Below are 26,669 nucleotides of genomic sequence, written 5' to 3'. Positions count from 1 at the left end.
CTCTTCAGTCCCCCGGTGTAATTGCATGTCGACGCATGTCTGACCACGGTATCTCCAGCAGACCATCGATGGCTTCTTTCTTTTGTAATAGGTAGAATAGCAGGGCACAGGAAGTGACACGGCCTGGCCAGACAGTTATTTCCTCCCAGGTGTCAGGCTTATGACAGTGATAGATGATGTGTCATCTGTCATTCACATGCTTGTCTGTCTTCACTCGGGCGGAAAACAGGCACACTGAATTACTAAAAGCTCTTCAAGCCAAGGTCATGCAAGCGATAAGCAGTATTGTATTCCTTTGAATTACACAGCAGTGAAAACATGGACATTAGACTAAAATGTGCAGTATGCGCAAAACATTTTGGGGGGGGATCTTTTCATGACTTCAGTGATCAAATGTAGTATTTGTTGGTCATTACTGCTTCACATGTAGGCCTAATATTTTAGTCTTCCAGCCAGGATATTACAGATCAAATATACTTGAATCAGAAGAAAGTTTAGCACTTTGAACTCCGGTTGAAATGTTCAAAGAAGCATGAATTTAAAATTAGGTTAAAAACGTTATTGTTTAGTCAATTCTACGACTGTTAAAGGTAAGTATGTTACTAGTTGGAGGCAACGGGGGACGGGTTGTTTCCATCCTTATTCTATAAGTATAACTTATTTTAGAGTTCTCTTCCCCTGGAACAGATTTCGCTGTCTTGGTGTGTGGGGTTGCATCTAATTCCCCTTTTTTGCTCTGTTAAATTGCTGCACCAGTCCACACTTGACCGGTGGGGATCTCATTCTATTATGACTGTAACTGTTAGCTGCTCCTGGCATTCTCTAATCCCTGCTCTCCTCTCTCTGTCCCCCCCACACACATCCCTTGTGGTGTGGGGGGTTTGAGTTGTCAGCACCCGCCTGGTCGTCGGTCAGCCAACGCTGGACCTGGTCATGAGTCTCCCGGTCCTGTCCTACATCTATAAAGTTGAACAATGGATTTTGGTGTTTCAAAACCCATTGACATTGTATGACTATGTTTAGCCTGTGTTCTGCTCCTCTCTCTCACCAACCGTCTCTGGAGGAGGGGATCCCTCTCTCAATTGCTCCTCCCAAGGTTTCTTCCATTTTTTTCTCCTGTTGAGAGTTTTTTGGGAGTTTTTCCTTGTCTTCCTTGAGGGTTTAGGTTGGTTGAGGTGCAGTTCTATGGGTGTATGTGAAGCCCTCTGTGACATGCTTGCGTGTAAAAAGGGCTATACAAATACATTTGATTTGATTTTGATGAATAGCCCCAGACTCACCCACCAGAAGCTATTCAAGTCAGAATGGACTCAGAGCAATAGCTTCAAATGAGATAATTCATAAATAGTTCAAGACCTTAATTACTACTTCTCCAAACAGATTCATTTTGACACTGGGCTTGGCAGAAGCATTCAACATTCAGAGTCACAGACTCTCTTAGTACAACAGTAGAGAGATTATAGGTCCTATCTTACTCCAACCTGCAGACACTAATTTCAAGATGGCTACTGCTTTGTGTGAGCTAATGACAGTAAGAACATTCTAGAGTATATTATGAGAATAAAGGCAAGCCCTGACTACCATTTAGAACATTTAGAAACCATCTGACGGAGAAATAACCATGCTACAGAGTCCAAAGACATTCCCTTTCATCAAAAGTAAGACATTCACATTACCTCCTTAGCTCAACAATAAAAAGGTGAACTGTGACATAAAGCTAAAATACACACGATAACTCAACTCTACTGCTCTCGGTCAAACTAGGCGCACCATTAAACATTCACAGGGCACATATTCGGCAACACGAAAGTGACTTCTCAGCTGTAATAAATGTGAGTGATACCCACACTAGGGTAACACTGTGGTATCTAGACACCGCTACCGCTAACTGATATGAAGACATACAACGAGGCAAAAACCCAAAGTGTCGTCCTTCGTCAGAGCATTCTCGACGCAGCTGAGAGACGGCCTCGGTCTCTCTCGCAGCACACTAATTCGTGTTCTCCGTGCCGCGAGAACTGACGAGCTCAAATCCCCATCAGCACGCCGGTAATTAAGAACGGGGATGCACACGCACTTGGGATTCACACGGCTCGTTCTCTCGCGTACACCGGGGCGCACATGTTAATGGGTACGTGGGTGCTACACAGGTAAATTAGGCAAATGGCAAAGATGCACCGTAAAAAGTCAACCCGAACGATATTCTTTATTTGAGATTGCCTGCCACACATGTCAGATCCTCCAGGCTGCTTTATTTCCCTTCTAATGAAAGCTAACGCTGTCTGGAATTATCTTTGATGGAAGAGGAAGAGTTGGTGAAAAAAAACTGTAAGGTGGGTATTGTCACTGCAGCGATACCCAGAGACCAGCTTGCCTGTGATGAAAGTTTGATCTGTAATTGCGGGAACACAAGCATGACATCTGAGGAGTCATTAAACAGAACCCCCCCCCCACACACACACACACACACACACACACACGCGCACACACAACGGCCACAGAGACTTCTTGTCAATCTGCTCTTAATTACCTAGCAAGTCAGCGCTAGAAAAACACAAAAGCTGCCACAACATTTCATGTATTTATCCTTGTACCAGAGAACCCCTGCTGAAACCGAGTAGGCGTGAGGCTGGCTCTACAGTCGTGACATGACAGCCGTACTGCGCACACACACACACACACACAAACAACACACTACTGTTAGTAGCGCACTGCGATCAGCGTCCTCCCAAAAACAGACTCATCTCGTGTTTGAATCTCCCGCGCCCCACCGCTACAGGAACGTACCACACAGCAAGCATCAAAACCCAACGTCTGTATAAGACGCCCGTGAGAAACAGCCAGTCCGTGCGAGCGAGCGAGCGTGCGTGCGTGCGTGAGCCTGCATGTGCGCTTTGGTCAGTCTGTCGGTCCCATTAAAGAAAAAAACAGTCGCTGGGGTGAAAGCAGCAAGCAGGCTTGTGCGGTTCATCGTTGCCCTGTGGAGAAGGTGCACGGGGAAGGGGGAAACCTCCGAGTCCTTTGCACACTGTCTACCGTGCTAGCCTACGAGATGGAGACGAGCTTAAATGCCAGGAGAGCGGGCCTTTAATGTCAGCTGAACTCGCCCGGGCCATGTTTCTCCTCCGCTAACAACCCCCAGGAAAAGGTGAAGCTCGCACCTCGGAGTGGAGCGCCGAGGGGAGAGACCGAGACATGGACAGGCGGGAGAGAGCACGTGCAGAAGGGCGAGGAGAGGAGCGGGGCCTCGCCACTGTGTGCGCACGCACACACTCTCTCGCCTCTAATAAGGGCACATGCCGTACGCGTCGACGACCGGAGTATGCATTATCCCCCAGCTCGGTCACACTCACGATCTCATTACGAATGTACACATCGCGGCGGTAGCCCTGAAATGGAGCGTACAATTTACCCTACGGATTGATGGATCGTTCCCATGATATGGTAATACCAGGCCGTGGGGGGGGGTGCATATGACTCGTGTGCATTTGACCGTTTCCCATGCCTTCTCCTTCTTTGCCCTCGTTCTCTCTCTCTCTCTCTCTCTCTCTCTCTCTCTCTCTCTCTCTTTCTCTCTCTCTCTCCGCGTTGGCCCTCTCCCCTCGTTCTCCCTCTCTCCTATTCCTCTCCTCATCCTCCCTTCTCTCTCGAATTCTCCCCTTGTTGTCCCTCTCCTCTCCCGTCGGTTTTTCTCTCTCCCCCCGCGAGCAGCTGGTTGCTAGACAGTCAACAGCACGTAGCTTCTTTTGTTCCGGCCCCAAGTGCTTTGGAAAGAGCAGAAGATTCATCATTCCCAATGCGCATTTGTTACCATGAGCAATGGCCCCATCGCCAACGTTGGTGATAGCGGTCCGCTCTCGGTAAAGCTCTCTGTGTATATTTTAGGAATCTTTCTGGTCTGTCAAATTAGCCATGCCCTATAGGCAGAAATACACTGCAAGATTTCATTTACATAAACAATGGCTTTCCTGATTGGGTTGGCGGTGAGCGCATCATCGTGTTTTATTCAAATGCAGACATGCATTGTGCGGCGTAGTGAATATATGTCTGCGCTGCAGCCAGCGGTCTGTTGTGGAGTCATTTAAGGATATCGTCATCGACAGAACAATGATGTGTGGAGATTGAAAGGTGGAGAGGGTTCGATACTCAAGGCTCCCCCAGTGTAGATGGGACAGCCATAGCTACGGCCTTCCAGTGGGTTAGCATGCATGGCTTCTGTGGCTTGCTTTCACGCCATCGATGAGAGCAGCCAATCAATGGTAAGAAGGGCAGGGCCAGTACAGAGTCACATTTACAGCTAGAGCTAAATCAAAGGTCCTGGCACAGTTCGATCGCAATGAGGACTCGCCTCACATTGTGTCAGCCAGATGCACGGATGTTAATGACCAGGACGGAGTGTGTTTGTGTGTTTGAAAAACAAGACCGACACTGGTTAACAGAATATACTCTTTGTGACTCCTCTGATTTGTTTTTCTGTAGCAATCTGTATAATTAACCACGAACAACACTTAGTCCACCAGTTAAATACCAGGCAGCAGGTGTGCTAATGTGTGTACATGCGTGTTCAGGAGAGTGAGCGTGTGTGCGTGTCCTTTTTATTCATTCACCTTGGGTGTTTGCATATGTCTTTGTATCGGAAAAGGCGAATGGTTGTGAAATTGTGCAATTACCTTGACATGGGTTCGAGCACATTTGTAAATAAATCACTGCTCTCTGCTTATCCGAAATGCCATTCAGTTGGAATCAAAAGGAAGGCCTTTTAAACTATCACCCCGCCGTACCTGCTTATCTATGAGAGCACTAACGCCTATGCCACACTTTCCTCTCTGCCTGTACGATATTAAAAGGGATTTGTACATCAGGCCTAGGCAGGAGCGATGCGATCGTTAGATGGATCCAGCGCATCGATCACGAGTTATTTAATTTGTGTGAGTGGCGTATGAATCCTCCGCACGTTTGCGTGGCCTCCGCGCGTTCCTGCAATCATAAAGGGCCCATAACGGGGGGGGGGGGGGGGGTCCAACGCTGAAGGGATCAAAAATAAAAACTGCTGATTTATTGACCGAAAGGGGAACCGCAGTCGCCATTAATGGAAAATCCTCAAAATGGCTGTCCAAAGTTAATGTCATCAAATTAATTGAATCTCGCGGTGTGATTTACACCTCTTCCCCTCCTCCTCCCTTCCTCGCCTGGCCTCTCGTATTCCGAGAAGTGAGTGGCAGCAACTTCAACTCGGTCCTCCCACTTGCACATCATCGGGTTCTCGATGGACAGGTGACGGGGCAATAACAATAAGCCCGTATTCATTTCGCCGACGCTTTACTTCCAGAGCGACACGCATTACAGGGGGGGCGATTTGATACGGCGGCTTCTTGATCTGTCAAGGGGGCTCAAACCACTGAAGCTGTACCCTTCGACGCGTCTCCGTGTTTGCGCGAGCGGCGACAGGAATCCCTTCCGGGGGTCAGGACTCCGTCTTCACTAAGCTGGAGTGTGCTAGGTATGTAATGACTAGGTGTTAAGGGGTTTAGTACAGGGAGGAGTGCAGCACGTCCGAAGTGGGACCCCAATGGGGAATCATCCTCTCCCCTGTAGCTCTTTAAGAGTCTCTGTAGGCATGAGCAACCCTGATGGATGTAGTAGTGTATCACGCTACCGCGTTCTTCTACAATCTCTGTACGTCAGTGGACTGGACCTAAATTTGAGTCGTAGTGTAGCACAAACATCGGCTGTAGGCTACAGATGACCCGGAGCAGGTCGGGCTTGGTGAGAAACTACAGCTGGCTTTGGCAGGCAGTGCTTGTATTATTATTTTGATATGTTTTTTTATCTGCAGCCTCTTTTCATCATCCACCCAGTGGAGCTGCTAGCTATCATTACACGGTGTGGAGCTGCACAGTGTGGCTTGTGTTTTTAGACCGGCGAGCGTCTGATATCTTCCATGGCATCTCAGGGGTTGGTTTCCTCCTCGGAGCGGTCTTCGTTAGTAGTCGATGTAAATGATGAGGTTCAGTCCCCCTCCAGAGTTTCATCTGGTTGTCTCCCTTCTCAGCTATCGTTCCTGCGTTGTGTGATGGAGTGGGTGAGAGCCTCTGTGTGAAGGTTGCTGTTTTTCTGCAGTGTCGAGCAGAAGGGTTCAACAGAAGGGTTCAAGAGAAAGGTTCAAGAGAAAAAGCCTTCTGAGTGAACATGTGCAGCTGGTTTTGTTTTATTTTGTAGGGAAAACTTCCCTGAGATGAACAGGGCTATAGCGCATTAGCTGGTCTCTCTCTGTCTCTCTCTCTCTCTCTCTCTCTCTCTGTCTCTCTCTCTCTCTCTCTCTCTCTCTCTCTGTCTCTCTTTCGGTCTCTCTCTCTGTCTCTCTGTCTCACCGTTCCCTCTGTTTCCTCTTTTCTTTCACTCTCTCTACTCTCTCCTTGCCTTCTCCTTGCTGACACACACACTCCCCCCTTCCCTTCCTCTTACTTCCACCCCTCCCTCTCTCCAACTCGGGGAGGAGGAGGGGCCCGTGTCCTCGTCAGATTAATGGGACGGAGAAGTAGTTGTAGAAGTGGAGGTCAGGAAGGGGGTGACCTGCGGCTCGATACCATCATTAACCCTGTCCAAGCATGGCCATTTAATGGACTGAACCAACAGACAGGACAGGGGAAACTCCGCTGCAGAGCTAGCATGAGGAGCACTGGTAACTGAAGAGATGCTAATGTTTGTGTTGGTCAGGGTGCATAGCCCAGCAGAGCTCATGTTGCTGGTCTAGAGGGGAGCTGATAGCCAGACTTCAGAGTGAGTTCCTATGAATTTTCTCTTAGACTCGGTCCTATTAACATTCCTATGGAACTGCCGTGTAGGGGGAAAAAAACTCACAGGACAAAATGGAGACATCCTCTATTGAACTCCCGGCTGGGAAATGTTGGGTGGGTGAATCCATCTTCCACCAGTCCTCATCAGGTATTCTACAGCTTCTCTCAGGCCTATACAGTACCACAGTATAGCTTCTCTGTCATCCGTGGAGCTAGCTGTAGTGTACATCTGAAAGAGTGCTCCGAACGAGCTGTTCAGCTATTCAAACCTAACCCTTTTGGGCCACCACCCGCTGAAAATATGCTAATAAATGCAGACTGCGAAAGCGTGGAAATCGGGAGTTTGAGACGGCTGCACAGATGATCACGTGAAATACGCCCAGCACTTTAGGCAGTGAGCACGGATAAAAGACCGGCCTGTTTCTTTAAGAAGGATCCAGGGAACTGTATAAGAAATGTGGTAGGCTTAGGTGATTACATGGCAAATTTCCTCTGGTCTCACAAGGTAATGACACATTCAGAGATGGATGGACTGTTACAGAGAGAAAGACAGGGAGAAGGAGAATGCGGCCAGAAATCGGAAAGGTAGAAAAAGAGGGATGGGGGAAGTAGAAAGTGTGTGTGTGTGTGTAAGAGAGAGACACAGAGAGAGAGAGAGAGAGAGAGAGAGAGAGAGAGAGAGAGAGAGAGAGAGGCAGAAAGGCAGCCAAGGAGAGCCAGCTGAAGAAAAGGCAAAGAAGGAAAGAGCTTCTTCAAGCTATCCAAAAACAAAGAGCCAGACAGCGACAGACAGCATGCTACATGACAGCCAAGGAGAGGAAGCGGGACATCAAAAAGAACCGTCTCAATTCCCCGCGCCTCCTCCGAGAACCAGCGAGCCCCACCGCAGGGAGGCTGTGTATCAAACAGCACGCTCAAACCGGGACCGGATCGGGGGCGCTTTGCCGCCTTACGAGAGACCGTGGAGAGATTAGACAGCCCCATTGAGATGAGCTCGTAGTCTAGGATTACAACTCCAGCTTTGTGAAGGTCTGAGGGAGCTGAGTCTGCACAGGCGGACTGAATCAGTACGGCACAAAGGAAGGAGGCAGTACGGGCTGGTGTGTAATGATCAGTAGACAGTAGGCTGTGAAGGGGGACTGCAAGAATCTCCCACCACAACTCGAGTGGAGACCCGATATACGAAAGGTAGTTTCTTCCATCGCATTGGCCTCGGGGCCGCAAGCCCGAGTAAAACAAACCACCTTGCCATGTCAAAACACGACATTACTTTCATTAAAAACAATCTGGATATGACTCACGCTGCATACATGCCAGGCTGATTCTAATAGTCGAAGCCTGTTGTACACCTGTGCACTCCTTAATATTTCCTTGAAATAACCGTCAATTCCTGTGCCGCTGCCTGTGCTTTGACTGTTGGTGTGATGAGGGCGCGGGCCGTGGGCGGAGGGCCCTGATAGGCTCAGGATGCCATCAAGGATCCAATAAGGGCCAGCTGCCTCCTGCTGCAGGAGAGAATCCTCCTCATTTCCCACGCCGTTTGAGAGCGACGTGGAGGAAAAACACACAGCAGAAGAAATAAGGAAGGAGAGGGGGCGAGGGAGATAGAGAAGGGGGGGGGAGGGGAGGCAAGGTAAATGCGCGTGTTGGAGGGGGGTGACGAGTCGACGACGCTTGTGGCGAAAGGGAAAGAGCAGCAGGAGGCATACAGTAGGGAATGAGGAGAAGTCATGGGCTAAAGGGGTACATTCTAGAACGCGGGGATTCGCTGAGCCTCCCAAAAAAAACAAATTTGGCCAAACACTCGAGATGTTTCTGTAGGTGCAGGGTTACGGTAAACTTGTGAGCAGGCAGAGGCCAGACTGACACAGTCTCTCAGACAGGTCCTGGGGGAAATCTTCACAGGACGTAAATTGGTTCTTCTTCCCCTTCATCTGGCTCGTGACGTGGTTCCTTTGCGGGATCTCTTTTATTATCTGTCTGTCGTGTGTCGATGTTTATCACCATATAAACATGTTCGCGTGCCCGGTGTTAAAGGAGCTGAGGGAATACGCCCCGGGTGAAGTGATGAGGTGTTAGACAGAGTTACATCTCCATTAGCAAAAAGAGAGAGGGGAGGGGGGGTGATTGTCCTTTACAACGCCCGCGGTCTTGAGCTGTGGCATTGTGGTTGACGGTCGGTAATAGAATGTGACGACCCACCCGCAAGCAGAGAGGAAGGGAGAGAGAGGCGACGAGAAAGAGAGAGCGAGAGATAGAGAAAGCGAGAGGGAAGGAGAGAGAAAGAAAGAGAGTGAGAGAGAAAGACAGGAGGGAAGAGAGAAAGACAGAGAGAAATAACGAGAGAGAGAGAGAGGGAGAGAGAGAGAGAGAGAGAGAGAGAGAGAGAGAGAGAGAGAGAGAGAGAGAGAGAGAGAGAGAGAGAGAGAGAACGAGATATGGGGGAAAGAGAGAGAGAGAGAGAGAGAGAGAGAGAGAGAGAGGGAGAGAGGGAGATATGGGGGAAAGAGAGAGAGAGAGAGAGAGAGAGAGAGAGAGTAGCGGAAGTAGTCACGGAGAAGTATAAAAGCTTCTTCCATTGGTTTCTTTGGGATCTCATTAGTGTCAGTAAGGGAGAGGAGACAGAAATTAGACCTGAGATAGTACAACTCATTACTGAAACCTGTATCCCCAGGGAAGAACCATCTCACGCTCTCCCCAGCACACATTCCCACTAACACGGTCCTAATTTATAAATCATGATATTCTAATGACCCCTTGCAATGACTTCCTAAAATACCTCGTCTTGCAGACACAGGTTGGCAGAAAATGGTGCCGAGGCTGGTTCGAGTATGAATGTCCCTGTTGCTTATGTTGAAATTTTGTGAACGTGAATTGACCTTTTAGGGTGTCCACGCTGAGTGGAAGGCTAGCCGTGCAGCACCCATATGCACTGAAGTGACAATCTAACCTCCCAGAAGGCAATCAGGCTCTATAATGATTTCATTTCAGAGTGTAGAAAATCTAATGGTCTCCGAGATGTTGGGTCTCAATATTTCCACAGCCATTCAGCGGTGCATTTGAATGAGAAGTTACAATAACACGGCTCACATCTGTGCATAAACCCGGTCATTAGCATGCCCAAAGACAGGAGATTCAGCAAAGAAAATAGCTAAAAACAACAATTACATATTTCATAAAGACGTCTTCCCAGTACAATGTGAATTTCAATGAACAAGCTAAAACAGCTAATGGCACTGTAATGCATTGAATACCATTTCTTTACAAGCTCCACGGGCAAGTTGGAAAACATGGTGTATGCTAATATGTTTCTTCAAGCTTGCATGCCATTAAGATGATGAATTCCAGGCATCTTTGTCGGTGTGCCACGCCTGGCTCCTTTAAGGAGTTTCTTATCTCTAAAATGACACATGTCAATACAAGGCGCACTCTCTCTCTGGGACTTTAACCATAATTGCTACATATGAGAGAAAGAAACCCAAATTAGCCCTCGATTGACATCAGGACCCTGTGTGTCGTTCTGCAGGTCCCAAACTGAGCACTGACTAATACGTATTCATGAGATTAACGTAGGTTATGGAAATACCATGAGGGAAAACCACCGCGGGGACCATGGCTACGTGGGAGAGTGGGCGGTTTGCCTGTCAATCACACTACCTCCAGGCTGACCGGTAGTCCGTCACAGTGCAGGAGCCTAAACACGAGCGTGTGTCTGCACTTGTTCGTGCTTGCCCGTGTGGGTGCTTATTTAAGTGTGCGTACAGTGGCACGCACACTTTGGGGCACGGCGGGCCCCCCACCCCCCGCTCGTTAAGAGCACGATCTGGCTTCCATGTGAACGTGGTCGAGGAAATCGACGGAGATCTCGAAGGAATTGTGGGTGACCTACCTCTGAGCGAAGGTGTTGTCCTTCCTGCGGCAGTGGAGGGTGACGACCCTGTGACCTTCGCTCCTCACGTCCTGGCTGACCGTCCACAGGACAGGGTTGCTGGCCCTCGCCCCCAGGAACGCCACCCCATCCTTCAACTTCACCCTGCAGAGCCCAGGTCACAGGCATTATCATCATCTTCTGGAAACAATCGTCTACCGTAATATGACGGAACATTCTGGCCAGTAATATCATGTAAAACTTTACTATGTTGCTATGCTGACAGTATCAGATGTAGTAGTTTCTTGCCTACAGTAAAGGACTGCTCAATGCTTTTCTACGATTTCTACAGTGTACGTATCGTGGAGTTCACTGGGTATTCTGTGTGTTTGGGGTTAGACATTCACTTGGTTTCAGTTGAATAGAGAGCGTGCCTTGTGTCATCTTGCACAGCACATCAACCCTCCAGTTCACAATGACCTGCAGCCCGCAAATGTACTTTGGCAACGGATGGCGAGTGGACTGTGTAAAAAACGATTAGGATTTGTAACCGACTTTGAATTAACCTCTGAGAAACACATTGTGCATATGAAATGAGAGGACCACAGTCAAGACGTGTTTAACATCCTGTTTAAGTAGGAAGTTAATGTTTTCTATTAGATTTGTCCTTGTCATGCTACGAAGCAGGAAATTGCAGGACGTTTTGTCTTGGGTTGGTCATCACAAAAATGCATCGATGTTACCTGTGAGCAGCTCATTTCTAAAGTTCCAAATGACTAAAAACTCTGACATGAATCACTGATAGCATCTTTCTATATTTATAGCGAGGATAAAAGAAAATAAATAGAGAATAGACGGTTATGAGGAAAAAAAGAACACAAAAAAAACACTTCACTGAAACATGAACTCTGGGCGAATTTCTCAGATCAAAAAATGAGCAGCAGATAGTCCTCGCTCCACTCTGAAACGGCAGAAGACTTCTAAAGTTCGGAGAAAAAAGTTGCCGACATTCCAGCGGATAATGACGTTGGTACCTCCGCCAGGCTGCGGCAACTCTGTCACGTCAGAAGCCCAGATGTAAGGACCGCACGTTCTGGGCTTCTCGGCCAGCGCTCTCTGATCTTATCGCAACCGCTGTGGCCCTAATAACTGGTGTGTGCTACGCGTTGCTCCTGACGATCACGCTGGCCTTTATCAGGGCTCGAGCCCTGATAAAGCTGGCCTCTCTCTCTCTCTCCTTGTTTCTCCCTGGCTGACTTCAAGCGGGCTAGTTTAAGTTAGGGATGGGCGATACCAATCATTTTACCATCAATTTCTATACTATACGGCCTACAACTATTATTCTAAAATCACTTGTTTAAAAGAATTCCCAGGTAGGATCGATATTTCAAATTGAGAATCGATCCTTTTGATACAATGCCAGTATCGAAAATATCGATACTTTAGGATTGATCCGCCCATCCCTAGTTTAAGTTACCCACCAGATTAATAGCGTCTTCGCTAATAGACAGTAACGTGGGAAAAAGGCGTGAAATAGGGTTATTACTGTCATTTGTGTTGTACGCCGATTTGTCATGGTCAAATGTCAAGGTTTGTGCCGTTCACTGCTCTCAGCATGTGTTACTCTCTCCGTTGTTAAAACCAAAGGGCCAGCCTCTCTGCTACAGATGCACGACCCAGAGGGAGAACATGACATGTGGAGGCTGTAAGTATACAATTACCGATGCAATACCGCCTCCAGAACTATGCAGTCTCCCCCCCCCCCACCCACCCCACCCTCTCTCCCTAACCCCTTCCTCTGTCTCTCACTCACATCCCTCTGACATGCGGACTCTGCAGCGCTGGGCAGCAGAAAAATAAACATCAGGGCTAAATGAAGGAATGGCATGTTTTAAATGAGATTGGTTTGGCTAATATGATTTTCTGGCTAAATGGGAGGGGGGGCTGGAGGGGGGGGGGGGGGAGACGCAATAAAGGAAAGCAATTTGAAGAGGGCCTCTCTTTCTCATGCATCAGCACATGAAGCAGCCTCATTAATTCCCCCGGAAACCCTATGCATCAGAGAGATGAGTATTTACAGACGTGACGGCGGTTGTCAGAGGAGATGCTCAGCGAAGGCTGATCCCTCGCTGATGTATGTTCACCGACCGGCATGGTCGAGGCAGACCCTGCCCAGAGAGCACGTCAACATGTTCATCACGCGGCTAATGAAATACCAACACGCATCCATATTCATGTGTTTCTGAAAAACAGGAAATGGAACTTGAAAAGACACAAATGACCTGGCGTAATGCCTGGTAGTGGGTAATGAACTGGAAGTGTCTTGGGAAAGGTGTTGTGGTTGCGTTAACTACCCCAGACTCCGCGATGGTGTGTGAGGGCACCCGCATCTTTTATTCAGTGCGGGCTAGTTTGTATGTATAATCGAACACAATATTTCTCTCTCTCCTCTTTCTTCCTCATTGTTCTTCTCTAGCTATGCTATTTTGGATGTTCCGAGGTTTTAAACGTGACATTATGTATTTTTAAGATGTCATGTGATTTGTGTCTACGATTTGAACCTCTATGGACATTTAAAAAAATAATATTCTACTATCTCACAGTATCTCTCTCACACAATCGCTCAAAGCATGATCCACGACCGTGACTGGTGGAAAAACATGAGCACAATGCTGCCAAATGCAACTTTAATGGATGACCCACAGCTCTGACCGAGCTCTCCCGAGTTACAATTCCTGGCTTAGAAGGACAGGAGGGGAAGAAAGACAACAAAGTGAGTGACGACCATCAAAGCGCAGGTGTGATCGTTGCCCGTCCCCCTCTTCGGTGATAAAAAACAACAGTTCCGAACTGTGGGTAACGGTTGTCGAGAGGACGCGCCCATAGAAGGGCGACCATTGAGTGTCTCCTGCATACGTGAACAGGATATTACATTTTTAGCATCTGAACATTCACCCAATTTCTCGGAGACAAGATAGTCTGACTTGACAGTCAGTCATGCTCAGTACTGTATTGTCGACAGCTGGCAAATGTCAAATATGTAGCAATGGCGTTTACACGGTGAGCACACTACAGTGAACGATTTTGAGGAGAAGACTATGAAAGGAACATGGTCCATTGTAAAGACACACAATGGAGCCGGGATCGTTCCCTTGGTAAGTAGAAGGGAGTACCAGGGGCATATTCCCAGACTGTCTGTCTAAGCACACCAAGGGAGTCTGGGCCACAAAACTGACCTTTAGTGAAGATAAATGGAAGTGGAGTAGTACCTTTTAAGTCACTCAGTACAAAGACACCACCTTTAGTTAATTCTCTGCACACATGGCCCTAACAAAAACCCAGAAAAATCCTTTTCCCAAGTCCGTCTTAGACACAAGTGTATTACTGACAGTCCCTGTCTCTGATTCGGGATTATATGACTATGTAGTGTGTATAATCCACCTCGTAAGAACACTGTCAGATATTCAAACAATCGTGCAGTAATCCGACCAAGAACCCAAAACACTTCAGATGTTCCGCGGAATTAGTTTTGTTCAAGGATGATGAATTGATTCAATATTTGGTTCTCCGAAACTCGTAGGGACCAACATGGTTTCTAAAAAAGTTAGGCAAACCTAATTCTGTTGGCAGAGGAGGCTGAAATTGGGATAATTATATTATGCTAGTTAACATGGTATGTGTACCTTAATCTCCAATCATATCCCAGCTGAATCCAATTATTGACTAAAAATCGCTCTTTCTCTCTCTTTCCCTCTTTCTCTCTGTGTCTGTCTCACCCACTCAGTCACTGATTTATTCACTCACTCAGTCTCTGGCTCCTGCTCTCTCTCTCTCTCTCTGTGTGTGTCTCTCTCTCTTTCCCCCTACCTCTCCCTTTTCACTCTCTCTCATTAGTGTTTGGAGCAAATTTCCCAGCACCTGCAGCCCTCTCCTGAGCACAGAATCAGCTTGGTCATTACAAGTGGGCAAAACTGAATTAGAGACTAGCTGAGGGCTGCCAGGGTTTGCAGCAATCACTAAGTGAAGGAAACTATTTGCTGACTGGTCTTGAGTCGATCAAACATTGGGAGTTGTAGTCCACCTTTGCTTTGGAGTGGAGGAGGAAGTTTGGGCACATGCGCAGATGAGGGCAGATAATGAGGCTGGTTCTGTTATTTTCATGATCAGCTCTAGTTAAATGAAGTGCAGCAGGGAAACACGGCAAATTGAAAAGGATATTACCTCTGTCACGTAGGCAGTCCTCTCCACGCTAAGCTGATTTTCAGCCAAGAGTGCTCTCTCTCTTTGTCTGACTTTCTCTCTCTCTCTCGTTCTGTCTGACTCTCTCTCTTCTCGTCTTCTTTCATCATTCACAGCTTCATGCTTCCGTTGTTCTGTTTACCTTACTCTCTCCTGCTCCCTCCCTCCCTCTCTCGTTTCTCATGACACCACTTTTATACCTTTGTGTCCATGATCTCGCTCTAAATCAACCTACTGGGCGATCTCCTCTGATCTGTGCCCGTGAGATGGCATCGGAAAAGGGTTCAACCCCTCCAGATGGTTCTGTAGAAGGCAAGGCCCAACATGGCCGTCCCGAATCACTACATCCCCAGCAGCAGAACTCCCCAGGATGAGTCTGTACACAGGTGGGCTGTCCAGCAGCTCCTAAGGAAATGGGACCAAATCATCTCAATACAGTATTGACCCATCCAGCTGATCAATACCTGGGTCCTTTACAGGAGAGAGATAGCCGACATCACGGAGGGCTGTGTGTTGAAGGGGTTAAAACCCATTTACCAATTGAGGATGGACTGATCAAGTGGAGTACCACTTGGAGGACTACTTACTACCTCTATGGTATCGAGTGGTGTCTAATGGAGAGGGTTCTGAGTGCCACCCGGCCACAAGACCCCCCCCCCCCCAATCAACTTGATTTACCTCAGAGACACTCGCCACTCTGCTGGGCTGCACTTCGCTACGGGCAGGAAGACCCCGGAAGACTAGCCCTGCTGTGTGCCGATAGGACGAGGCAACGCTCATACAGGAAGGGGGTCACCACGTCACGTCCTATTACAGAGACGGTCCGACACAACGCAGAGACCTCCTCGGTCGTGGCCATTTCCGCCAGCTCATTCCAGAGTTGGGTGAAAGTCAGGTGGCTGAGCGGTTAGGGAATCGGGCTAGTAATCAGAAGATTTCCGGTTCGATTCCCCACCGTGCAAAATGACGTTGTGTCCTTGGGCAAGGCACTTCACCCTACTTGTCTCGGGGGAATGTCCCTGCACTTACTGTAAGTCGCTCTGGATAAAAGCGTCTGCTAAATGACTAAATGTAAGTCAGCGGATGGACGCGTTGACTTGAGTGACAAGGTAGCGAGGTTTGTGAGAGATGGAAGGCGAGGAGAGGAAATCAGAGGAGAGGACCTTAAAACTGGTCTGCTTCTCCTCCCCCAGCCAGAAAAGACAGACACCCATCCCACCACACATAGGGATTCCTTGCTCTCCATCTCTCTGTTCCCTCACATCTTCTCCCTCCTCTTCATTTCTCTTTCGCCCCGTTCTTTATAAAAATTCCGAAACAAGCCTGACGACTGACAGACATGAGCTCGGCAGTGCCTCGGCTGAACACGCACACGCGAAAAAGAAGAAAATAAAGAGTCAGAAGAGCCGGGGCAGAAACGAGGGAGACTTCAAATAAGAGGAGTTTCATGCTGGTTGCCGGCTACTGCAGATCAAGAGGAGTCAGTCACAGGAGCAGAAGATGGGGTGTGAGGGTGGGGGTAAGGGTGTGGGGGTTGAAGACAACTGCAGAGCAAATGAAAGGAAGACAGGCCAAGCTTTGGTGTTTTTCTGTTGAACAACCTGGATGGACTAGTCACATGGGACTCGTTCTGAGGGCATTGATTGGTCGAGTTATTTACAAGCTGCCAAATGGATGGGGTACATCTTTAGAATCCATGTGACGTTACAAAAGGAAGCAACTGTAATTTACAGGTTCCAAGGATAAAGATACTTAATTATTGTTGCTCCATGAGGATGATTCATTTGGTTTTAAAGTCATGCTGGCATTTCCATGGTGTGTGAAACTGCAGTTTTTTTTAAAGCTGAGCTGAATTTTAAGTGACATTACAGGCTATTGGCTGCACTACAGAAGCCTGTAGGATTTAGAGGGCTATTGTGAGATAATGTGAGAAATCGAGTAATAGTCTGCATACTACCTGGAGTCAGTGCTTTGCTCTACTTTCAAAAACATGTATTTTTATTTATTTGCTGTAATTATCTCACTTAATTTCTAAATTCATTTAAAAAAAGTAATTTATACCAACAAGCAGTTTAGTCAGGGATTGCCATGGCAATGCAGTAAGTAGTTCAACAGTGAGGAAAAATGAGTTTAAATCAGAAATATGTTTACAATAGGTTGCTAGTACAATGTCATTGTGAAGAACTGTGATCATATGCGCGACCAATCACTAAACAAGTCTGGTCTTGTTTATTGAGCTTATTGTGCTTTTTACATACAATTTTCTTGAAACAGTTTTCCCTAAAAAGCATGTGTCCGAGTGTAATTTTCCATGAATGGCTAAATCAGACTTTCTCTGTGTGTCACAGTGTGGTGATAAATAAAACTCTCAGCGCCCATATAGGAGAGGGAAAAGCACATCCCAAACAATGAGTCACAAATGTTTTGAGATGCACACCTAAGTAACGAGCCAGTGTAAACAGGGAGAGAGTGAGAGAAAAGAGAGGGTGTAGGTTTGGAGACAAATGAAAAGGGTCCGTGTCCATGAAAGTGGAGAGAAAGGAGTGATGACACTGACGCATGGGACCATGCAACCTCTCAGCTCAGCCCAGGGTCCCGCTAGCAGTGGTAACTGTTGGCAGGGGACGAATCCATCCCACCATGCTTCTCTACATCTCCATCTGCCGTATTAGAAAAACATAACTATTATCGTACACGTGTTGGCTTTCATTTGAGATTTACATTTACATTTAGTCATTTAGCAGACGCTCTTATCCAGAGCGACTTACAGTAAGTACAGGGACATTCTCCCCGAGGCAAGTAGGGTGAAGTGCCTCGCCCAAGGACACAACGTCAGTTGGCATGACCGGGAATCGAACTGGCAACCTTCGGATTACCAGCCCGATTCCCTCACCGCTCAGCCACCAGCTAGCCAGAGATGGGATTTCTGGTTGGGGGATTTTCATTTGGCACAAACAAATCATATGTGAGCCGTTGTATGCCAGAGGACTAAAAAGTTTAACCATGTTCATGCGCTTACAGTGGATTTGAAAACCCCACTCTGCTGTAAATCACCAATAGGAATGAGGTCATAACCTGGCAGACTGAGGTCTGAGTCCTGTGGTGGCTATTCACACAGTTGTCCAGTCTTTTAACCCTGGAGCTGGGGAACCAAACCCATTATTAACCCTGAAGAAGGGGCTTAGAACCCTTTAACCCTGGGGCGGAGGGCTGGAACCAGTTAACCCTAGAACTGGGGACTAGAACCATTTAACCCTGGGGCTGAGGGCTGGAACCAGTTAACCCTAGAACTGGGGACTAGAACCATTTAACCCTGGGGCTAGGGGCTAGAGGGGTGTGTCGGCTGCATCTCCTATAAACCCACCCTTACCTAACTATGGGTTGAGCCGGGAGGAAATTAGACTTCAAATAGAATTTCCCAGGATAGGCTGGATCATCCCAGAGTGATCCAATATTTGGCAGAGCTCTGGAGCGTTACTAGCGGGATAATCTCAGGATGTGGTCAGACTTATTAAATCCAGAGTAAACGTATTGATGCAGGAGAAGTTACAGATTAACAGCGGTGGATTGGCGTCAGACTGGCCAGTGCTGGAACATAATAGGGCTTAGCTTGAGATCGTTACCATGTCCTCTTTATATCATGCAGTGGCACCACGGGGGGTTTCACATCCCTGCCCTTGAGCCATTTCCCCAAGACTACCTTGTCCTTTCAAAGTGATGTATGGATGAAGGAATTATCCTTTCATTAAGATGATGCAATGTATATGCTTATCCTAGTATTAGAATCAACACAGTCTCAAGGGGACAAACACACCATAATGAATTCCATGCAGCGTGAACTGTATAATAAATGTGTGCACGGCATGATGTTTAAACCTAATAAGCCACGTAAGATTGATACACTGAATACTTTGTGAAATTACATACTCCGTATCTACCAAAAACATATGTGTTTGCTATCAAGAACTGAAAAAAGAGAATCCACTTAGATCGGATCATTTATTCATGCTGTCAGAACCCATATGAACAGCATATTATGTCAAAAAGCAGGACAACCAAAATCTAAATCGCCATACATATGCAAATAACACTGATCTAAACCCATCATTGCGACGATTAATCTTTGGAAACCACTGAAACATTTTCTGCAGGACTGGTACAAACGGTTGATTTTTAATGATGTCCTAATTACATCATAAATTGTATGAGGATACTGAAGGATGTGTCACACTGGAGGGAAATACAAAAGCAAAAGAGGGATTGATGAAGTGCCTGGTATCGATGTAGAAGAGAGAGGTGCTAAAACTACAGGAAACGAATAACCCACAGCCCATCCCTCCTCGGATTCACCCGTGGTCTTGATGTGTCACTGGATATTCAGTTAGGTAAAAGGTCAGCGCAAAACTATCCAAAACACACAGTATCACTCTGCTCTCCGAGTGCCAAGATGCTAAATACCTGAGGACTGTGTGTGCTTGTTTGTGTGTGTGTGTCAACAAAATGGACCCAATTAGGCTAATGGTATGTGACGCTGTCATCAGGGATGCAACCAAGAGGATCGAAGGACTTCTACGATCTCTCTCGTCTCTGCTCATTGTAATACCACCATACACACAGCCCATATCTACTGTAATTAGTATTTGACTAAGGTCAAATGCATATATCTCCAGGGCGTAAGGCTGACAGATGAATGATAATCCAGATGACGAACAGCAGCAACAGGAGAGTATTTTCTCAAGGTTGCGTCTGCACGCATCCACGGAGAAGAGCCCTGAGGGAACTGAATGACGACCGAGTTTGACCCCGCGTGTCCCAGAAGCAGTCTTTGTTTCCATCATTTTTATCAACGCCCGCCTCCAACCACGTTGGCTTCCGTCTGCTGTGTTATTGGTTAATGCCTCAGCAGAACCGCAGGTAAATCAATCGCGGGCTGATCTTTAAAAGCTAGCGCGTCAGCGAGCACATTAGCCTCATTTGAACTTCATTACGTGCACCGCTGGGCCGCGCCGAACGCCAGCAGCACGGGCCGCGGCAGACCGGACAAGGACCCCGCGAGTCACCGCCAACCACAGAGACACACCCTCCCGTTTGCGGTGGGGGTTGTGGGTGGCGTTCTGTTGTGTGTTTTCAGTGTGCGTCTGGGCTGGAGGAGGGAGGGGGGGAGGGGGAGGGGGGGAGGGGGAGGGGGGGAGGGGGAGGGAGGGACCCACGGGGGAAGGATTGAGGGATGATTCAGTGTCTGCATGATTAGCCTGGCCAAAAGCTCCGGAGGACAAGGCGGGCTCGTCTGCTGGGTGCTCAGTTGGACTTTTAACCAGAAGAAAGGAGGGCACAAAGGAAACTGCATTTCAAAAAGTGCTATTTGTTTTCAAGCAGTGTTGCATCCTTTTGTCTTTTCTTAATGTTTTTTTTTGTTTTTGTTTTTGTTTCTTCCCCTGGCAAAGAAATTGCTAGTGGGATTTGGTACCCATACCGGTTTGTTTGTTTTCTAGATTTCACTGATTTGTTTTTCAAACGGGACATGTTTTCATCAAGAAAAATGTGAAATCTGATCGCCCCTGCATGCTATCTGTAACACCCTCTGTTGCTTCCTCACCACTGGTCTCCTCCAACCCATCTCTCCTTTTTTGTGCTTGTTAATAATGTTCTCCCTGTCTCTGCTCTTGTGGTAGTTCTAGTCAGAGGTCTGCAGCTGTACTAAGCATACCCATGCATAATAATTGGAGACTTTACGAGTTCACTTGGTTGTGGGTCTGTATAATCACCTCACCATCTGTTAAAGGCACCATTTATGGCACACTTACAACACGACAGCCAAGGAACCATTTGATTCGTTAAGATTTACCATGATGGAAAATTAGGTTGATTCAGAGTGTGTGTGTGTGTGTTTGTGCATTTGAGTGTGTGTATCTTTGAGTATTGAGATGATCATAAGTAAGTACACCATTTCTCATCATTCACACACACACACACACACACGTGTCTACACACACACGTGTCTACACACCCCTACACACATACAGGCTCTCTTCTCTCTACCTGTAGGGCTCTTGGCTCTCTGAAGTGGACCTCAGCAATCTGGCACCTGGCGCTGCAGGATGTTTACAGTCCTGGCTCCATGGCTGCTCCCCCACAGGCCACAACACGGGAGCGTCACGGAGAGCAAGTCTCTCAGGTCTAATCCCTTTGGATGAGAGCCAAACATACCCCCCCCCCCCCCCCCGCCCAACATCCACTTTCCTGACACTACCCACGCTTAGACGCGGTCTCCGATGGACCATCAGACGCACGCACTTCAACCCCACGGAAACCCCTTTCGAACGTAACCTTTGAACAGACACACACACACACACACAGAGTCAAACAAGTCCCTACCGCTGTTCGATAGGAGGAGAGTTCCCTGCTTGGGGTCTGCTGACTCCAGAGCCCAGCAGAGGAGCACAGGGGTCTTTCAGGGTCACAGAGGCAGAGCTCAAGTGTCTCTGCGAGGCTGCTCCCGTACGCGGGCCTCCTCTACCTGTCGTTCCCCCTCTCCCCGCTTCCTTTCAAGCCTCGACAGTGCGCCGCGGGAGGTAGCACGAGGCTGTCACGGCTTGCTGAGGCTTTTTCTGAAACGCGTAAGGGGGTTGGACACACACAAACGCACGTTTGCCCTCACAGTTGCTCTCTTTCCTCTCTTCTCTCTCTCTCTCTCTCTCTCTCTCTCTCTCTCTCTCTCTCTCTCTCTCTCTCTCTCTCTCTCTCTCTCTCTCTCTCTCTCTCTCTCTCTCTCTCTCTCTCTCTCTCTCTCTCTCTCTCTCTCTCTCTCTCTCTCTCTCTCTCTCTCTCTCTCTCTCTCTCTCTCTCTCCCTCCCTCCCTCCCTCCCTCCCTCCCTCCCTCCCTCCCTCCCTCCCTCTCTCTCTGTCTCTCTCTCACACACAATGTTGCGGATGATCCTTTCGCACGTCCGTTTGTACTGTGGGTGAGAAGGAGCCGTTGTGGCGTGTCAGACCGCTGCAGAAGTGAAAGAACCGTCGATACCGACCAGCAACACTGACACCTGTCACAAGGCGTCAGTGAGATTGGACACAGCTTTAGCGTGCCCCTAAAAACGTCTTTTTTTTTGTTGCTACGTTTAAAACTCCATGAGACACAATTGTTATCTGTATTTGTGCAACTCTATATTAATTTACCCTCGCAGTGTGTGACTCTGAAAGAAAAATCTGAAGAAGAAAAAATAAATAATCTGATTCCCTAGGCGCCTGCCGTAGCGGCAAGTAAACCAGTTGGACCACCAGTTGGAAGGAGTTTCTGCCCGGGAGCTTATCGACTCCGATTGAGCATGACGGTTCAACCACACAAACATCAATGTGGAGACATATGGAGAGAAGGGAGGGAGGGGGGGGGGTGGAGGGAGAGAAGGGAGGGGGGTGTGGAGGGAGAGGAGGAGAACAGAGATGCAGTGGAGGACTGGAGTGGAATTGGGGTGGGGGGGGGGCATGTTATCTGAGGACTTATCGCTCCTGACAAGTGTATATTATGCACCCTCATACCCCACGCAGACACACACACACACCAGAAACTACTGTACCGCACACACACACACACACACCACTGAGCAGATCAAGGCTTATCCACCCCCCACAGCAGTTCCAGAAGCTGATGAAGGCTCGATTCCAAACGGCACGCTCATCCGAGACGATCTATGCCTGACCCCAAACTGGCTCTGGGCGCAACACCCTCAGCCACAAAGCTGAGACCCAGGCCAGGCACACGGATGGACCGCTGCTCTATACCACAGACGGTTTAACAATTGATTTCTATCTCAAGGAACTCTGTTTGAGATTTGTTTACTTAGTAATGCGTGTCCAGGGTTGGACTGTTTCAATACTGACACAGGCTCCAAACACGAATGACTGCTATATCTCTTTGACCATCCCTCAAACCCATCCTAAAATATGTATGATTTAGCATGTCGTACTAGCAGCTGCAGGGTGTGTGATCAAACTAATCAAAGCAAAATCCACAGCCTTAAGGAAAACAAGCAGTTGCAAAAAAATATTGCACAAAAAACATCATTTTAGGATGGAGAGAGTACATTTACATTTAGTCATTTAGCAGACGCTCTTATCCAGAGCGATTTACAGTAAGTACAGGGACATACCCCCCAAGGCAAGTAGGGTGAAGTGCCTTGCCCAAGGACACAACGTCAATCTGGCACAGCCGGGAATCAAACTGGCAACCTTCTGATTACTAGCCCGCTTCCCTAACCGCTCAGCCACCTGCCTCCCACAGAGTCAGTAGGAGAGAGGGAGAGAGAGGGAGCGAAAGAAAGAGGGGGAAGGAGAGTGAAAGAGGGAGAGAGGGAGCAGAGAGGGAGAGAGGATGCTGCATCCTCTTCTCCTCGATCGCCCTCGAACCTCAAGACTTCTCCACGGCCACGGAACCCCTCCGGGCTGCTCCATCCGTCCTTCACGCTGCATCTCCTTAGCCTCCAACTGGGACCACAAGGCTCCCTCGGAACAGAGAAGGATCTGTGACCTCGGCGTGGCCACTCACAACGTGAGGCCAGCGGGCCTTGGAGGTCATGGCGTTGGGGAACAACACATGCTGGATCTACATGAACACTTGCAGCGGCGTGGGGCTGATGCCGCCGCTGCAAGGACCAGGATGTTAGCCGAGGAATAGTGTTCTGTCAAGGGACAGAAGGATGTCCTTGGGTTGCACCGAAAAGTTAGTCTTTAGTTCACTTTTGTGTTGTAGGCTAACAGAATACGTTACATTCTTTCAGCAGTCAGTTATAGGCCTAATTTTGGGCTATTCAAGGACGGTTGATGAAAATGTTATGTTACCAATGTATTTATTTTCCAAGTTGTTGGTATAATGTCTGCTGAAATGTAATCGGTATAAATACATATTTTTACTTTTTTGAACTTTTTGCTCACACGTTTGTGCGAGCAGGTCAAAGATCTCATCTCTACGCTGATTTTGAAGCTAACTGTGTGAATCCTAGGTCTTCGCCACTCCTTATCAGCCAACAAAATATCACACAGAGAAAAGGTTATAAACGAGATGCTTCCCCCCTCTGAACATTATTGTTATCTTTGCTTCTCTCTTCTATGACTTATCGTTCTTTAAAAGGTCATAGAGATAGGCCAGCCTGCAGTTTCCATTTCCATTTTTAGGTTTAATCAGAACAGTTTTCTTTATGGAAACTTTCCTCTTTCTTCCGTGCCCCTCCCCGCTTCCCCCTTTTCTCTCATTCCCTCTATCAACCTTTCTGTCTCCCTCTTTCTCCGTTTGACAAGGTCTCCGTGTATCGTTGGAGAAGCAGGCATGCACGTGCACAACTTTCATCTGTTGAAGGTACTATACTTCTAAATCGTACTAGCAGCTGTCTCCGTTTATTGAGCAAACTCTTCCCCCTTCCCCTCTCTCCTCTCCTCTTTTCCCGCCATCTCTGCGTTTCACGGGGGGATGGCGGGGATGCTAGCCAGAATGTTTACTTTGAAGACCAAGGCTCTCCTCATCTTCTCATTAATAAGTAATTTGCGGTTTTGCGTGCTGGGAAGACTTGTTAGATTGCTAACTCTATGCAGATATGTCTGTGGGTAGGGGGGCTGCCTCCACACAGCAATCCCAGGCTGCCTGCAGCGAGCAGTCCCAACGCTTACATCCACCCAGTAATGATTTCTTACGACTGCTCCTCCTTTTGATAGCGCAACGGGGCCAGTATGTATGCCGCCAGCTGCCTCATTCGGAGACAGTCTCCAGAAGGGATTTCATCAACTCTTTGTCACATCTTCCCTTAAACATTTTTCGCAGAGACATCTGAGGATGCACCGAAATGAAAATGATTGGCCAAACCAAATGTTATGAATTCCGAATGTAATGAATTGGCCAAATACCGAATACCAAATGCAGTTTTCCACAGCTGTGCATGTATTTGGGCACATTGCACATTTTGGATAAATTAAATTGCCTAAATGTTCTTTTTGCTGTTTGTCTTGTTCTCAAAGAAAAAGAAAAAACCTAATCCACCTTTTAAACCGAATGCCAAAAGGGCCTTAAGCCACAATATTTAGGCTACATTTCCCGGTTGTTACCTTCCACTCTGATTCATTAGTCGTTAGCATGCATTAGCATAGTGCCTAGGGGGACCTGTGGAAACATGTAAGATTGTTTAGTCAAAATTACAAGACAACTGGGACTATTTATCTTTGGAAAGGGGTGTTAATTTGTTCAAAAGGAGACTGTTTTCATTTGCATTCTGAATGAGGAGTAAAACCCAAACCTATCTCCGTGGCTAATGAGGCTAGGCTAGTGAGCGGGCCATTGCTGCTGACAGTTCCAGAAGGTTTTTTTCGCTATAGAACAACAATTTCACTTCATGAAATTACTTTTTGATACCCGTTTGAGTGTATGTGTCTGTGTGTTACTCAATGGGGAAAAAAAAACTAAGAAACAAAAATGCTACACACTAATTGCATTCTGGATTGGAATTGACTTGGATTGCATTAGTGTAGATTAGATCTCATACAGATGACAGGATACAAAAAAGGGAAAGCTGTACTCATACAGCCTTAGGGGGAAACGTATCTGGAATATACACAGTATATTCAAGGCTGAGAAGACCATGATGAATGATGATACTTTCTTGTCTGGGTCAGTATTAATATTTAACTGAACAATCCTTTGAAATCAAGTATTCCACATTTGAAATGTTGTATGGATAATGTATAGCTACAAGGACGCATCATGACACTATGCCTAGCCTTAGCCCATTCTTAGACATCCATGTTGAAAAGAACATATTTAGCCTGAGCAGCTGTCTAGAGAACGTATCTCCAAGATATGGTCACTGCTCACGGTGGCTGCAGTTAGACTAAAGGATGTGGGACAAACCCAGGGTTCATAAATACACAACGAAGACTTCCGGAACACCCAGCACTGTTAGCTCTAGAAGTGTACAGAACATTCACACCCGCACGCGCGGTTGAAAATGTCATAAATCTTCCCAGACAAGAGGTCGGAGGTCACACAGTCCTTGTGTGTGGGTGAACGCACCCGTCATCGCACCGCACGTAGAACTGTAGGCGGGCCTGGCGTCACACGCTTGCACACACAGCGCCTCCCTCGGAGGCACGAGGCCCTGGACTTGGCACTGCCACACACGCACTCGCCGCCGGAGAACCGCGGAGGGGTTTCCTTCAAAGGGCCTTATCATCTGACAAGGGGTTACCACGAGAGCGGGTGGGAGAAAAAACACACTAAAAGTGCACACTAAAAGAGTTAGTCCACAGACACGCACCCATACCAGCGCGCCACCACGCCAGCACGGCATCAAAGTCTTCGCGCGGCTCTCCTTTCAACATAGCTGATAACCGTCTGTTCATGCTTCGGTTGGACCTTTGTAAGACTGATGATTTTTGAAAGACTTTGATGTTTTATCTGGGCTGATTAGCAAGTCCAGGTTTCCCCTCAAGTTGGACCCCCAGAGGATATCGTCGATGCTAACTTCTAAAAGTGGGAATGTGTAGCAAAAGCACAGCAGAAAGGCTCAAAGGAGTAATTGGTTTCAGTGCAAATACTGACAAAAGTGAACATACGCGCACACAGTGAACACTTCATAAATGTTCATCATGGTGCGGGTGAAAGAATAGCAATGAGGCTTTTTGGCTGGTTTCCTGCTTAGCCAGGTTGATGAATTGCCTGAGTTGTTTGTCAATGCTGCTCCTTGAGCTCCTAACAGTTTCATCTCTCGCGATTTAGATCTCAGGCTTCT

The 26,669-nt window shown here is 47.6% G+C and overlaps 1 protein-coding gene across 2 annotated transcripts in view; it reads right to left on the bottom strand.

Moving 5' to 3' along the window:
• Positions 1-26,669, bottom strand: part of si:dkey-112m2.1 (transmembrane protein 132C) — a 69,411-nt gene that overhangs the window by 19,227 nt on the left and 23,515 nt on the right. For both annotated transcript variants that reach the window (XM_062484591.1, XM_062484592.1), the window contains one exon: positions 10,687-10,830. In XM_062484591.1, coding sequence (XP_062340575.1) covers positions 10,687-10,830 — 144 coding nt within the window. The remainder of the gene's footprint in view (positions 1-10,686; positions 10,831-26,669) is intronic.

This window comes from Osmerus eperlanus, chromosome 18, assembly GCF_963692335.1.
Source record: "Osmerus eperlanus chromosome 18, fOsmEpe2.1, whole genome shotgun sequence".
NCBI lineage: Eukaryota > Metazoa > Chordata > Actinopteri > Osmeriformes > Osmeridae > Osmerus > Osmerus eperlanus.
Note: the sequence above shows the minus strand (reverse complement) of the source record. Positions and strands in the feature narration are given on the sequence as shown.